Here is a 17,109-nt window from a genome sequence, read left to right as displayed (position 1 = left end):
CTGGATAAAACATTGCAGCTTTATTTCTTAGTTAACATCTTAAAGACTTCTGGTTAAATGTTGTTTAAGATAAGCTTTTAGTTATCAGTCCACTGAGTGCCATAAACTGGGGATACAGCATATCTATAGCTGTGGATAGAGTTATATGTGTAATGTACCTAATGAAGCAGTGGTTAAAAGCAAGGAAGGTGTCTAAATGACCCCACTTCTACATATCCGTGCTACTAGAATTGGCTACAGTATATGTGTAACATACGTATATTACCAGGATGATTACTTTTTTGCAATATAGCAGATGTTAATATCAGGCTGGAAGTCTCGCTTTCAAGAATGATTTGAGATTATGATGGCTACCTTCTTCCAAGAACGAGAGAGGAGGTGAATTTTAAAATGTGGGGGCAGCAGGGAGCCACCAATGTAGCCTGTCACATTGTCCATTTCCAGCCCAATTTCCTATGCTGGTCTCACCTGAATTAGTCACCACACAACCCCAGGCACTGACAACCAGACTTACAGCTGCCTCTGGCAAGAAGGATCATGGGTACATTTTAAAACACAGCAGATAGTGCATACTAAAAGCCACACTGCTTGCCTGACTTGTAAGCTATTACTGCGGTTTTCACCATGGGAACCTCTTCGTCTGTCTTCTGTGAAGCAACACTCAGGCTGAGTGCACTCATTAGGAAATAAGTCTTACTGAACTCCATAAGACTTTTTCCCAAGTCAAAATGTTTATGATCATGCTGTATGGTCTCATTTAACTTTCAGAAAGTCAGCCTCTGCTCTTGTCAGTTACCCCCATGTCTAAAGAGGTAGAAATGTACTGAAAACCAGAATATTCTGCTCTTTCTGTGTAAGATCCATATATAGCAAGATACATGGATCTTCTGAGACAGAGGCATCCATTTTGGTTCTCACATTATGACTGTGTCATTAAAGAAACATCCTTAAGCTATTTCAAGTAGTGATTTCTAAGCATCACCTCATTTTTACTAGGATGTAGTATGATGGGATTCGTGATATTCATGCTTGTTTATGGCAGGCAAGCAGATTTTTTCTGAGTGTGTTAGTTCAACGCTGTGGACATAGCATTTAGTTCCCAGCCTTAGATCCATTCACAATCAACAGTGGAATCGCTGAGCCAGTATTATCAGTATTACTAGAAATATAATTGTGGTAGGAATACTAGGAAGTCACTGGAGATTTTGTTACAAAATTTATTAATCATATACTCCAAATCAAAATGTTTAGTAGTGCTTGAATTCGGAAAACAGCTAAATTCACAGATGATTATCTCAGTATCCAGTTTCCTGACCCAAATGTGGGTTATTCAGCAATTATTAGCTTTCCTTTGCCCTGTTTGCGATTTTCTATGAGACCCACTCAATGTTGGGCTAAATACAACAAGGCCTACTCTCCATGCTGTGTCCTGAAAATGCATTAGCATTGGGCACAGACTGCTTGAGCACTTAAAGTAAAGGCACTAATTCTTTGACATAAAAATTCTACTGCTGAGACAAAGCAGAAATTGAAGGGCAGAGAATAAATATCTACCTAGCAGTAATAACAGCTATTTGTTTGAGTCCATTTTATGGCACTGTAAATGTTTCCTGCAAAAGAGGAAAAACACAGTGTGCTTTTCTTGAGGGAAAGCACTTTAAAGTCAACAAATAAGATGCTAAGCTTTGGGAGGATTACCCGGAAATTTGGCAGACCACAATAAACATTGTTTGAGGCTGATGATAACAGAGGGCTTCCTTATTATTAAACACCATGACATGGTCTTTACAGCAGAGTCTAAAATAGTCCATAAAACACAAAACAAACAAACAAGAAAATCATTCATTTGTTTACAGAGTTCCTTTCAGGTCATAAGAGAGATTGGTGAGACGGTTAACATGAATGATTAGGTGAAGTGTTAATAACAGTTAGACCCAGAATCCATTAGAAATAATAGCAGGGCCTGGACTTAAAATCCTTGAGCTTTTCATACTTTTAAATCTTCTGAAGCCATGTACAAGAAGTTGCACCTATTTCCTTTGGATTAATCCATCTCAAAGAGCAAGTTTGTATCTAACACAGATTAGAACCTCCATCTATTAAAGATGCACTGGGTGGCAAGAAGATACCCTTCCATGCAATTAATCAGCTGACCATGTGATTAAAGGGGGTTATTAATCTACATTCTGTCTGCAATCCTACACACTTAGAAGGGAGTAAAGATTAGTGCTGTTGGTTATTTGACACTTTGCTCTGAATTTTGCTGCCTGTGATGGACTATAACACAGCTATGCTTGAAACAGTGCTCATTTATTTATTTAATATAATGAATGCTCAGATCAAAATGGGATGTCAAACTATGATTATATTCATAAGGTGTTCAGTGCATGGTCACAGGCGTTGGGTGTTTCATCCAGCTATTGCAAGTAAAGCTAAAGGGGCCTTGAAGCTAGTAAATCCTAATTTAGTTTAGCTATCCATCAGTCTTCTAACCTATAGGGCAGCAGTCCCCAAACATTTTGAGTCAATGGGAATATTTGCAATTTTGAAGGAGTGTTGCAGGTGTTCTCACAAATGGCTGCTGGGAGGGAGAGGGGCTTGCCCATTCCTAACATGGTGGGCATGGCCATTCACAGAACCCCTTTTTCCCCAAGAGGCAAACTGATGAGGCTAAAAGAAATTTGTTCAAGAACCTAAGTACAAGACAGAAGTGGAAGTCTGGACTAGAAAACACAAAGCTACCTCTTGGTGCTCAAGGACAGCACTTCACTTTCTAGCATGCCAGTTTAAAAATAACTAAAACAATGCATTAAGTAATAAAGTAGAAATCAGGAGAGAATGAGAGCCTGTGATGTCCACAGGTGCCACAGTGAAGAACTCCATTTTAGAGCATGTGGCAATGATCTCACCATAGCAAAACAGATCTACAACATTACTGTGACATTTCAAATGAGAAGAAAGGCACATTGAACCCAATGGTAAAATATGGCAGGGGGTGGGGGGATAGAATTCAAAGAGCTATGAAAACTAGTTCCACTTGCCCAGAAAGGTTTTGGTCGTGTTTATCTTGAACTGCAGCCTCCTCTGCCATGTGCCAAAGACGCTTCTTGTGATTTTCAGAAGGCATGGGGATTCTGCTGTTCAAGGAGTCCCTCCAAGTAAAGTGGACTTAAGACTCCAGCCTTCAAAATAGTTTCTTAAGGAAACAGCAGGTGATTCACTGGCCAGACACAAGCAGATATAGCCATAGCCATTGGAAATGGGAAGATAGAGGATAATGTGGTTTATGAAAGCATGTAACATTTGAATGTAATTAGGCTAGATTTTTTTAAAAATAGTTCTAGAGCCACTAAGCTGGTTCCTCAAATGATGGAATTAATCAGTGCATCTTTAATGGCAGTTGGTGATTTCCATCTTGCATTATTTATAAGACTGTTTAGATTTTTCAAAAAGCTTGATTTCCTTATGGCTTTATTCACATGATAATGTGCATGACACAAATGCGCTATGAAATACCTTAGTATTTAGGTGGTGGTGGTGGTGGTGGTGGTGATGATAGCTTTCTTTCTTTCTTTTTTCTCAAAAACATTTACATGTGTCCTGGTTTCTTATGTTTGATCATCTCTCCCTTGTTTAGATCCCTCTAGCTGAGATGGAGGCTCTGTCTCTGACGTCAGATATTCTCTCTGAAAATTCCTGGTCCTTAGCTCTGACGGATGACTCTTTTCCTGATGATAATAACACACTCTTACTTAATGCCCTGGAGAGCAATGTACATACACTGGTCACTGTATATTCCGATGTTTACAGGGTTCTAAATACTGTTTTCCAGTGGGTAAACAGCAATAACATTTGCATGAAAAAGCAACCATTCTAGCAACAACCTTTTATTTGGAAAAATAAACACCTTTAATACCATTCTCTTTGAGGTTACCCTCAGTATTTTTCCTGAGGTGATTTTTTCCCCCTATCCATTCCACATACTAATTACTATGAAAAGTTAATCAAGCAGCAGCAGAAGCAACACATTGTTTATGGACATGTGGAAAATGCCATGACATAAAGATCCCACTTTAGTTTTGGTTCAAAGGAATGGAACTTGCCTAAAAACAGATGGTTTGGCTGCAAATCCTAGTTACCATTTTTGAACTTGAATCTTTGACAATGCTGCTTGTGTTGAAGATATTCTTGTGAACATTTTGATTACACATTTTAGAATAAAGAATGGCTACTTTCTTTTCATTTGTGAAGTATGCAATCAGTATTTTGAGCCCTGCTTTAACCATCTCCTCCTGAAACATTAGACATTTATAGCTGATGTGTAGCGATGAAGTGCTTTATTTCTGCTGTACAACAGACATAACTTCTTTCCAACATTTAGTGGATTCATCCTTGTTTTCTCTTGTTCACATACCTACCTTTAGCTGTGTGTTGTGTTGATGAATTTTCTGCCATTCTAGTAGATTGCCATCATAGTTATTACTGATTTGGGACATAACTTCTTTAAACCGTGACAGTATTTCCCATCATGCTTCATGGCATCATATTCAAAACAAGACTCAGAATTCTACAGTGAATGTGTTTTGAATGGGCTATTTTCTTTCAAAATGAGATATTAAGTCATGAAGAGAGCATGTTGACCTCTGTCAGGAAACTTTCAAGTAGGTTTCTGAGGCTGGCAGAGTCTAAAGACTTAAAACTTTCTCCAAGTTATTGTCAGTCAGCTTATTATGTGAGAGGTTCAGGACTGATCATTTGACCAAAAGATACCTGCTCTTTTGCTTTCAAATACAGAAGAGTGTAAATAAATTTGAAAAACACAGTTCCTTGAATAAAAAGCATGCCTTGAATAGTTAACCATTTTCATAATAAAATAAACAAGTAAAATGACAGCCTCCAAGCTTAAACACCATAGTACAATTTGAAGCACCGATATTTGTTAACATTGACATCGAAGCACTATTTTTGGTGACATCATAAGGGAATTTTTCAGTGTACTGAGAGACTGATCAAAATATAAATTGTCTGTTTTGTTTCAGCATGTGTTTCAAATATACCACAGTTGGAAACTAAAATGGGTTAGGACACTGTAGGAAACTAGGCATGTGGCTGCGCGAACAGATTTTCACTTGAATTGTAGTAGCAAATATTGTGAGTGACTTGTGCAGTTCATATTGAATCCCATGCCTTGCCCTGATTCGTTTTCCACTACTAAAGCTGGTGCCTCATAGAGCAGGTACTAATTAAATGCACACTGGTGTCTTTCAGTACTTGGATCTAGAAATGTCCTTCTGCCTGAACACTCCCACTTGGAGAAAAAGACCCTCCCCCCCATATCTTCCTCTGTACCTGGCAGGCCCCAGACATAACCCAGGTGCTTTCCCAATCTGTTCTGGCAGCCTTCTACGCGCAGAAGGACGTTTCTGGACATAACCCTGTGAGTTGCTGCTTCAGCAATCATTTTTCAGTGCTCTTTATCCCAGCCATTAGTATGTCCCTAATCTCTACTCAAACACTTTGCTTTGCTATTTTATTCCCTGACCTTGCACAGCCCTACGTAAGTTCTGCCACAGTACCACAGAGACATCCAATAGGTCTCTGTCCTCTTACATTTTCATGTTTTTGGTACAACTCTGCACAGTTAGTGACTTACCTAAGAATGGCTAAATCTGAATCCAACCCAAAAATTTGTAAGAGGAGGAAGTGTGGGCCGTCCCGAGACTATATAGCAAGGGGATGGCATACAAAAACTTTAAATAAATAAATAAATAAATAAATAAATAAATAAATAAATAAGTGTGCATGTATAAGTAAACAAAGCACTGCATGCAGACAGAGAAATATTAAGAACTGTCAGAAGAGATGCTGGTGCAAACATATCCTATGGATGACAATGTAGGTCAATCTCATTTTGTCAAAAGAATTTCCCAGTTTCAAATACCTTTGTTAAAACTATCAGTGTGGGTTAGTTTCTGCAACAAAACAAGACATCATTGCACCAGAGAGAAAACTTTACTGAATCAAGTGTGCAATTCACTCAACTGGCTTCAATTGAATTAGGATATCATCTGTATCAAGATTCAGAAGAAAAACCTATCTGGAATAGAACTCATCTGAATTATTAGATACAGATAAATCTGATATCTAAACCATCTATTTAAAGAAGAATGAAATCCATTCCACATGGAAGGGAAGTAATATATGACTGGCTAAACATGCAGTACAACTATCTCTTCTTTTTTCTCTCTCTTTAAAAACAGATTCTGTTTAGTTTTATCATGTTCTACCATGCATGCTAATTATATTTTGTTTTACCATTAGAGAATTATATTAGAAAATCCATAGGAGATTTGTACAGTAATGCAAAAGATGTCTTGCTAGATAATTTTTTAAATACTATGAAGGCAGAATGGTGTTGAAGATTCCTTTCACTGAATAATATTGTCACAGTTCATTTTTACCAATTAGAACTTAATCTTTTATTTCAAAAACAAAAAGTATTTTCTTTGTTGTTGAAAATACATCATGAAAGTCCCTTTGTAATTCTGCTTTTCTTTGCAGACTTTTTTAGCCATACAAAGTCAATGAAGATCAGAATAGGATACCTCTTTCATAAAATGAATATACAGCCTCACTTGTTAAGGAAATTAACTAAGATTGTGTACATACCCCTGCAAAAGTCTGACTTGCTTTGGTTGGGGAGGGGGCTGTTCTTCCTCATTTTAAATGACCAAAGTTTTGCAAAGCATGCAACTGTTCCCAGGCCTTGAGGCATGATGCTTGTTCAATTAATCCTGAAATAGTCATGGTTTATCATTGGAGTGTTGTTTCTCTGTATATTTTGTTCATTTTAAATGTGGTTCATTCTGTGTTTGATTTATTAACAGTATATAATCTGGGCTGTTACTTCCTGGTCAACCCATCTGTGCAAATTTCATGTGATTTCAGTAGAATGTGCACATTGTAATGACATGCATGCTCACCGTGTGTGTATCCCATGTCCATTGCGGTGGTTGTCACTACCAGCTCCAGCGGGCCACATATTTTCCAGCTCTGTGATGGCCTCTCTTTCCTTCCTTTTCAGACCGATTTTCCCCCAAGGAATGACCCCCTGGCTCTGTCACCGAGCAAGGACCTGCTGAGCGTGAGGAAGCCCTCTGTAGGCCGCACCCATTCCTTGCCCAACGACAGCTACATGTTCCAGGCCCCGGGTACCAGCCCTTACGGAGATGCCTCTGGAGAAAAGGGCACGTCCTATCAAAAATCTCAGTCAGGTACCTTGGCCTCGGCTCTGGAGCTGCTGTGGGCAACTGCTTTGTGTTTACCTGTGTGGGAATTTCAGGCAGACATTACAGGATTTGCCACATTGTGAGGCATGTGGGCCTCTGACTGTGTGGCCAGATCTGCTCCTTGCGATGTGTCGCTGAGGGCTTAACAGGCCCGAATGGATTTGTGTGTTTATGATTTCAGGGAGCGGGTGATGTCAAGTGGACAAACACCAGGATAATGGTGCTGCATTTCTCTGCCTGCCACTTCTCTGTGACAAATCCCTTCGCCTGCTGCTTTCACCATGGAGTTCTCAATGCGCATTAGGCCCCAAAGACGTAGTACTTTAAATCTCTGTGTAGCAGCTGCTTTAAAATAAATGTGCTTTTACTCTATAGTTGGCACATGGGCTTGATCCAAATCTGGAACTTAGTTTGAGGGGGAGGAGAGAAGGATCCAAATCAGTGCTAGTCCACCTACCTAGAATAAAAATAAGGGGAGATCCTGGGTGCAGAGGTTGAACACTGTCTTAGGAAGAGAAAACAAGATTTGGAGCAGCAATGGGAAGAATGGTTTGGGAATGGTTTGGAGAAAGGGGGGAAAACCTACCCCCTTCTCTGCAGTGCTTTTCTGATCCAAATTGCCTCATCCTGGAGCAGCTTTTCCTAGGAATGGGTGGCAGTTATTCACACACATGTGATGTGTACTAAGGCCTCTGCTTATTTTCAAAGAATCTTGCATTTTTAGGAATTACAACTCAGGACCTTTTCATATGTTACAAAAGGGCAAAAATGGGCTTGCCATTTGAAAGTACATTCATTGTCGATGTGCAGCTAATCTCCATTTCCATTTGTTTTTTGCACTTTGAATTTTCAAGTGCACAATTAAATTAAATTAAATTAGATATACCTTTTTAAAAAACTGTATGTGAAAATTGACCCTTATTTATTCTCATTTCTTGCCATTCTTATTTATTCTGCCATGCCTTGTTCATCTGTACTGTACTGCCATTGCTGTTTGTACTGGTCCTGATGGCTGTAACATTTCAGTGGCTCTACACTGAAAGGTCTAATGTTGAATACAACCCTCCATCTATTCTCCCTTCCCTTGCTACATTCCTGCATGGCAGGATGAGCCATTGGGCTTTTGTCCAATCTAGCCAGGTTCTTCTTATGCTCTTGCTAATGGAACTTGGACTATGATCTTTATGCATTCTGTGAAGTAGGGGCTTTTATAGAAGTTGGAAGCAGTTCTCCTCATAGCACAAAACTGTATTCAATCTAGCAATAGCATCACAGCTACTAATGTCATCAGGCAAGTCCTAGGAGAGCACAATGGCTAGAGATGGTGGTAGCAATGGAGCAGGAGGGAAGGGAAGAGAATTGCATTTCACTGGGGATCCTGAGTTGCAATATCAGGCAAAAACTAGACCTTAGAAAATTGACCTATGATTAATGCAGGGATGCTCCCACCTCCCAAAACAGGATCCTCACATTCCATTCTCTCCTTCTTCCCAACTTTCATAGTGCCCTGAAAGCTGTGAATGTTGACATTACACAGTGAATACCAGCTAACAAAGTGAAATGGCAGGGAGGAGAGAAATTTGCATCATGGTAGTGACATTGCATCCCACAAAAGATGACAGAGAGAAGCCAGTGTGGTGTAGTGGTTAAGAGCATGGGACTGGGACTCAGGCGATCTGGATTCTAGTCCCCGCTTGGCCATGGAGCCAACTGGGTGACTTTGGGCCAATCAAAGACTCTCAGCCCAACCTACCTCACAGGGTTGTTGTGGGGATAAGATGGAGGAGGAGAATGATGTAAGCTGCCTTGAGCCCTTTGTAGGAAAAAGGCAGGATATACATCGGGGGGAAAAATTGATGCAAGCCTGGGACCTGTTTCCTGGGGCTGCATGATACTTACCATTATAATTGTTTCCAGCCTAAATGCAGGATTCCCCACAATGGAAGAAAGTGATCTTACTTCCAAAGAGTTGCAAGTGTGCTATCATCTCTCCTTACCTTTAATGAAATGTCATTTTATAGAAATTCCATTGAATATGGGGCTTATTTCTTGGTCTTTAGAAATTTTCTGTATACAAGTTTCTCACAGAAGACATCCTTCAGTTTTGAGAAAGAGTTTTTCCCCAAAGGCCATCTCCCAGATACAATCTCAAAGTTCAGAGTAAAACAAAATAATGAAGAGATAACTAAAAGGATATTGAAATGTGCATGGTAATGTGAACGCTTACACTTTAACCTCAGGAATAAAAAAGAGGACTATAATTATTTGGCAAAAGTAACTGAACTTTGGCACTTTGGCATAATATGAAAGAATTTAGGATCACATGTAGCCTCTGAGGTAAATTCTCACACAAGTTATAATTCAGCATGAGGACAGTGATGAGGTCAGCACTCATGAGGGACAAAGATGGATCTAGCAAGCTCATCCTCACTCTTTCATTAAAGACCGAACAAGAAGATGTGAATAAGGCCTAGCTTTTTGTGTAAATTAAATTTTGTGGTAGAGGAAGTAGATCTCTGAACCATGGAAGTTCCCACAAGTTTACCACCTAGGTGTGAACAACTGATCCACAAACAAAGGGGCTACAAAAAGAACCTGAGGTGCCTTGAATTTTTACCCATTGCAACAAGGATGGAGAACAACCACTGCTTTGCATGGCATCAGGTGGGAGACCCCTTGCTGGGAAGAGAGAGTTGCTTGGAGTAACTGTGCTCTTCCCTCTCCTTCCCCAGCCAGGAAAGGCATGGGAGGAACAAAACTGATTACACACTCGGATAGTCCCAAGAGGAACAAAACACACTCAGTTGGTTCCTCCATGGCTTCCCAAGTGTTAAATCCAGTTTTCCAAGGTGCCTAGTTTTTCTGAATTCCAGGTTAGAAATAATAATCAGTGCCTTTTGCTGCTGCTGCTGCTGCTTATATAGTGGCATGATTGCAAATGCTCATTTACAGTGCAAAATAAACAAGCAAGGTCTCTGTGCTGAATCTAAATTATGAGAGTGGAGGCAAATGAGAACAAAGGGAAACACAGGACTGACCAGGTATGAATCTGAGCACAGGTAGGCACATGCATTTAAGTATGCATTTAAGTAAATGCAAACAAAGAAGCTAAACCATCAGCTTCATGAATTAGATGGGTTTTGAGAATGCCATCACTAGTTTTTGTTTAATCTGAACTGAGAGCCAAGCCCAGTGGGCATATATGAACCAACTGTTTATTTTTCCAAGCAACACCTCTTGTGTACAAGATGGCATGCACAAACCTCCCAGTGAACCACTGGCAGTACTTCCAGAGAGGTTTTTTTATTGTGCCCTTCATACTGGCTCATTCAGAGAATTTTGCAGGGGATCTAGATGTCAGCCAAGTATGAGATGGATTGGCTCCATAAAGGAAGCCACAAGTTTACAAGAGCTGAGCAGGACAGTGAAGGACAGGGTATTTTGGAGATAATTCATTCATGGGGTTGCCAAGTCAGAGGTGACCTGACGGCGTGTAAGAACTCAGTATCATTTTCTACTCATAGCTCTTCCACCACTTCTGCCATCTTTATTTTTTTCACAAGGTGCACAGTGGGGACAGGGTTGTTTTTGCTTTTGCTTTTGTTTTTGTTTGAGATGTAGCACAAGGAGCCATCTATGCAGAAGCTCAATGAGAACACAAAATGGAAGTGTCATTTTGGGGTGGATCCATGAATTTGGATGACCCACCCCAAAATGGTGTTTCCATTTCACCATACAATTTGTGATATGGAAGAGTTAAGGTAGGGACAATAAGTTGCCACTTTGCACATATAACTGCTCTTCACTTTTGGGGCATTGTGCAGTTCTCTCTTGCTGCTTGCCTTGTTTTGACCCTAAGAAACCACTGCTTTCAAAACTGAGCAAAGTTGCTTCTGTGTATTGTACCCAATTCTTTAAAGTGCTGTGAAGTTTGCAAAGGCCATACATCACCAATAAGTAATAGGAGGAAAACAATATTTCAAGTTGGAAAAGAATGTGGTGTTGTCAGTAAACTTGGCCTTTGGTTGAACAATTCTGCATAAGAGAATTGATATTCTGGGAAATATTCCAGGACAAATGAATTTCTTTCAGTGGGAGATGGTCCCAATTAAATGAATTGCTAGTGTTTTTAAAAATAACATAAATACATTGGGCTTTGTCAGAAAAGGATTTACAGGTTTCAGGCTCATTAGATATATTATTATCCATGATCAAGGGGAAAGAATGTAGCTTGGAAAAATTAGGCATGGTATGCAGTACACAGATGCTGGCTGATCCAGAACTAATTTTGACCTATATGAAAGTAGCAGTAGGACACCAGTCCTTGCTATTGTTGTTTAGGACTGGAGCAAGATATCTGGGAATGGCCCTATATCTCCCCACACTCATTGAGGTGACAGGGAGCTTTTTATGTGCAACCTGAAGATCAGCAGGATCTGATACTGGTTACTTCTGTGCACTCACTATGCCTCAGGAAAGCTGGGAGCCAAGGAACTCCACTCTCCCAGGATTTTCCCAGGCACATGGAGCAGTATCCAGGGCCTATATACTGCTGCTGCTTTGGGAGCACAAACTGAATTTTCTCCTCTTCTGCAAGCTGAGGATGACTGTGCTGAGAGCTGCTGAAGGCCACAGCCAGTTCCTAGACTTCAAGACCTGGCATATCACTGTGTTAGTATCTGAGTCTGGAGGTCTCCAGTAAGCTCTGCTTAAATATCTGCCCAAAATGGATGTATGAATGGCTAACCCCTAAAATTCTCTGTTCAATTTCCCCCTATTGCGGTCTTGAGATACAGCTCTAGTCTCAAGCATTTAAATTATACAGTCATACATTTTATATTTATAAATGGATCCTGGAAATATACACTTACCAGTTTTCTCATTGTCATAATTTGTAAGAAGAAACAAGATCAGGTTTAAAGGGCAATTAAATTGCTGACTAAATAATAAATGTTATGGGGATAAATAAATGAATTATAGCTGCCTGTCAAAGACAAGATCCAGTGAGAGAGAGTTTGTAGTTGTGTGTTTTGTTGGCTCAGAATAGAATGCATTTCTGCCCACAAGGTGAGTGTCAAGTCGCAATATGCATCCCCCAAAGAGTTGCTCTGGAAAGTCCCTCAACGCCTGCTGAAATTATATGTGGGGAGACATAGAATGAGGCAGATTGAGGAGCTGATGACAACCCCCCCACACACACACACACACATACAGGTCTTCTGCACATGGATCCCAGCTTGAGTCTTAACCATGTAAGGCACAACAGCAGGGGTTGATACATGCAGATGAGGATGTTAAGTATTTAGAAGATTATTTCATTGGAAGCTTAATTAGGACATTAACAGTGTAATATTCAAACTCCTATCCTTCTCAGGCTCAACAACATCAGTGCAGTCTCAGCCTGCAAACATTGATGCTCTCCTACAAATTCCAAGAGATCTTTTCCACCACCTTAAGCCCCAATACAACCTTGACTGGGAAAGCAAATCTAAAGTCGCTCCACCTGTGCATTCTCCTTCAGCAGAACGGTTACTTCGTAGGCAGGTAAGCTGGACAATTGCTATTATTCAGTTTGGTTTTATGCCTTGCGACTTACACTGCTGGGCCTGGGAAATCCTTTGGAAAAGGAAAAGCTTGTGGGCAGGTACGTATTGACAGATCCTGCAAGCATATCAAGGCGGCTCCAGTTTAAAGGACCAGCTGGACTTGGGAGCACTTCTGATCTCCACTGTCCTTTATGGGCCAGGGCATTTCAGCTTGTGCTGAGTCTCTAGAAAATCCATGGATTGTTCAGTAAAGATGTTGGACTGGATCCACCTTTGTTGTTGTGCTCACAGAATGGATACTGCTGACAGAACTAGGTTTCCACATCCTCTCCTTTTCTCTGCAATCCCCTCACACCTTCCAAATCCCCAGTAGGTCCCCTTACCCACTGGAGCAGATTTGACAGGCACGTGAGGGGCTGCTAGGAGGAGGAAGGGACATGGATACTTCATTCCACCAGGGTTATCCATTCCTTGGGCACAACCATGAAACCAGACTTTTTTGTCCATAATTTTACCAGTTCAACCTTAAATGTAAAGTATGAAACACAAAGTGCAAAAGATCATTTTTCATTTTCCCAAAATAGCATATCATGCAAGTGATTACTTAATAACCCCGTTTATTCAGGCTATTACCTTCCTCTTCCACAATGACAAATAACACAGCTAATTTTTGGGCCCTTCCAAGTGAATATGAAGCTCTAAGGTGAGCATTTTACATTAATCTGCCGTATTAAACTGACAGGCTAAATTCTTAAAGCATATTAAGTCAATGCTGAGCTAGCCTGCCAAGCTGGTGTACACTAACAAGAAATCTAATTGATTTCATGGTTGCAGCCCATGAATATGCTCCTTGACATCAAAAGGAAAGCAGCCCAATCCCTTTCAATCAGTACTATAAAGATATGAGATCATGTTATCTGCCTTCTTTTCTTTCTTGACCATTAAAACTAGTTGCAGAGGAGTGGACATTTTTAAGCATCAGGCTGTGATTAGATCAAAGGATTTAGGTTAGCATTTTTGGGAGGCCTTTCTTGGCAGCACCTCAAATGCTGCAGGTGCAGCAGCTCTCATTTCGCTTTGGTGAACATCTGAATATACTTTCTTTTGGATCTTGGTCTGCACTTGAAAGCTAAATGCAGTTGATCATCCATGTAAAGTCCATTCTGATTCCCTCCTTGCACAGTTACAAGGTACATAAGGAAAATTCAGCATGTGCACAAGTACAACCATTCTCCCAGGGAAAGCTGCAAGTACTGGGGCAGAAACTTAGTCCCACACCATGCTTTCTTTTCCCCAGACTCTTGCCTTATCTAGGCTCCTCTGTGCTCTACGGAGATTGGGAGTCTGAGCAGCCTTCCAAGTGGAAATGGTCTAAACAGTTATTTATTCCAGAGTCCTCAAATGGAAGATTATTGTAAATGAGTTGGCATTCATTTTTGTGTTTTGAAAATGTGCCTTCGTACTCTTCTGGAAACGTTTGCCTTGTGGCAGCAACGTGCAACTTGTCCAATGTTAAGTACCTCCACTGGAAATGTTTAATGAGGCAGTCAGTATTCCAGGCTGAAGCAAGACTTGCAGAAGGGCTGGTTAAGCTGTTGGTTCCATCCCGTTTCGCCTAGGCCATAGTGCTTTTGAGGCACTGGCATGGCCTTAGTCCAGTAAATGAGTTCTTGCAGAGAGATACCCCATTTTGCAACAGTGAGTGGATACTCTTGAAACTGTGCAGGGAATGATGTGTGTAATAATATCCCGCTAATAAAAATGCATGCCGCTTGTCCCATATAGACCAGGAATGCTTCTTTCGCTGCTATCAGCCAGTTCTACTGACTTGACTTTGCAAATGGCATTCAGTGAGCATGTGTCCCAAAATGTTCTTAAAGCCTTCCTTCATGTGAAGTTTGAAACACTTCTGCCCCAAGCAATAGATTGGATGATCTATTCTGCTAGGATGCCCTTGTATTGGGTGATCTTTTAAAATGTTTACGCCCCTGGAAACTTTTTCCACATTTAGCATGTGAGTGACCCTGTGAGTTTCTTGTATCAATTGATTTAGTCTGTACGCAATTTCCAGCTCCTCACTTGCTAAATAAGAGAATGAGATTATGTCACTACAAGCCCACAGAAGAGGAGAAGGAAGGACCAGGTTTGAGCCTTCTGTTACTGATTGAAGAGTGCCATAGCACAGCTTGTAAGCAACACCATTTCTGACTAGTTCAAAAGAGGCTGTTGCTTGGATGCCTTTCTTGGTCTCCTTTCAGCAGTGGCAACTATTGCCAGTCAAGAAAGAATAAAAATAATAGGAACAATGAGGAGCTTGCCCATCATGATAAAGATCCCCTTTTCCCAAGGCTGTGCCATGTTGGTGGCTCTTTTCTATCACTTGTATCAACCTCATACAGCAACAGCAAAACACTGTTCAACTGCCCTTTTGGACCACACAGCTGCCTGCTGCATGGGATTATTCCTCTGGAGCATGTCTATTTCTGAATGTCTCACTACTTTTGTACACTATTAAAATAAATGGTTTAATGGCCTCTCTGCCAAATGTACTAACTCACAAATGCTCTTATGATTTGTACTCTGACTGTGAATATATCCAACCCTGGACCTTTATGACTGGTTGTGGCCCGTAAATGGCTCCCCAGGGCAAGGCTCCTGACCATTTAATAGCCATTGGTACTGTAATTTTCTGGTAATTTGGATAGTTATTTCTGAAATCTTTGAATATGCTTACTTTCCAGGCAGAATATCTGTGCATGCAACTGTGAATGTGCTTTACTGTTCCTTAGACTGTGTATCTTTTTATTTCATTGCTTTCTTTTCTTTTTTCCCTCTTCTCCTTCTTCACGTGTCTTCTCCTCATTGTGTGCAGATAAATCTTGTTCACCACATCCCTGGCCCACACACGTTCCTTAGTCACTGACACTCCTTTCCTTCAGCCTTCCTTTCTTTCCTCAGTGCTATAGAATGGCCCAAGAGTTCCCTGCTGTATGTAAAGCCTTAGACTGGAAGGCCCAGCAGCTAATGACTCATTTCCTGGTGAAGATTGGTCCACCGAATGCATTTAAGGAACAATAAAGCCCTTTTCTCTGGTGCGGAACATACTCCTTGCCAGTGCGTTGTCAGAGTGCTTTCTTCAAAAGAATACAATTTTGGTTCTTTGGTTCATGACTAAAAACAAAGGTGTAAAATACTTCATCCTACAGCTATTAAAATATTCAATAGGGATCAACACAACAAGTTAGATGTGAAGTCAGACTTCAAAAAAAAATCAGTTCAATCAGTTTTTAAAATTAAATTGATATCAGCAAGTACCAAAGATACCTTATGGTACAGCAAAGCATAAATAATTTGTGTAATATTATGCGTATTGAAATCCAGAACTCTACGTGTGATTGCTTGCCTCTCCAACTTCATCATCATCATCACAGATATTTTCTACATACAAACATCAAATCAGATTCTGTAATAATGTGATTTTCTTTCCCCAAATCTCTCAGGAACCTTGAAATTTATTTTTCTTTGACTTATTTATGCCAAGAGTGAGTAAGACATGGCCTTACTTCCCCTCCCATGCTACCATAGCTAGCAGCAATGGAAAAAAGGTGGGGTTAGTATTTTGTCTCACTAAACAAAGGTAGCTTGTTTGCAAACTAAATTTAACCTTTGTCATCTTTCCTGGGTGCTACAGAGTGGTTGGACTGCCACATTTCAATGGCAAACCATCATTTATGTTGGAGAGGGGTACCCCTAAATTAATACAGCATGTGAAGAGATAACTTTGTCTGTCTGTCTGTAAGAAAATATCTGGGCACCCATTAGAACAAAATTATAAGGTGAGACAAAACTGAGAACATCGAAACCAACCCAAAAAGAGAAAAAGAAGCAAAATCTCCAGATTTGTTTTTTGAGGAATTGTATTTTCATTTTTTTGCATTTGGTTTTTTTTTATTTTTTTATTTTTTTATTTTTTTGACCTCTTGACTGAATGAATTCAGATGAAATGGACAAGCCATGGTGGTTTCTTGAGTGTGATGGTCTCTTTTGTTAGCCAAACACTATTGCAGTATTTCAGTATGGTATGTTCAATTTTTAGAAACTGCTATAAGCACAGCTATCTGTTTTCTGGTCAGCCAAACAGCATCATGGTTTCCCATGGTCCTGGTATGCAGTAGCCATGAAGTCTCCTGGAAAGAGCGGCAGCTGCAGGAGCTGCTCCAGCCGTCTAGCATAGGATTGAATTTCAGGCATGGTGGCTGATGGGGGATGTGCCA

The 17,109-nt window shown here is 40.4% G+C and overlaps 1 protein-coding gene across 1 annotated transcript in view; it reads left to right on the top strand.

Moving 5' to 3' along the window:
• CACNA1G (calcium voltage-gated channel subunit alpha1 G) overlaps positions 1–17,109 on the top strand; it is a 385,442-nt gene that overhangs the window by 365,140 nt on the left and 3,193 nt on the right. Inside the window, exons 33-34 of the mRNA XM_044420034.1 lie at positions 7,085–7,274; positions 12,664–12,833. Coding sequence (XP_044275969.1) covers positions 7,085–7,274; positions 12,664–12,833 — 360 coding nt within the window. The remainder of the gene's footprint in view (positions 1–7,084; positions 7,275–12,663; positions 12,834–17,109) is intronic.

The sequence above is a fragment of the Varanus komodoensis genome, unplaced genomic scaffold (assembly GCF_004798865.1).
Source record: "Varanus komodoensis strain SLA01 unplaced genomic scaffold, ASM479886v1 scaffold11, whole genome shotgun sequence".
NCBI classification, from domain to species: domain Eukaryota; kingdom Metazoa; phylum Chordata; class Lepidosauria; order Squamata; family Varanidae; genus Varanus; species Varanus komodoensis.
This window is presented reverse-complemented; position numbering and strand designations above follow the sequence as displayed.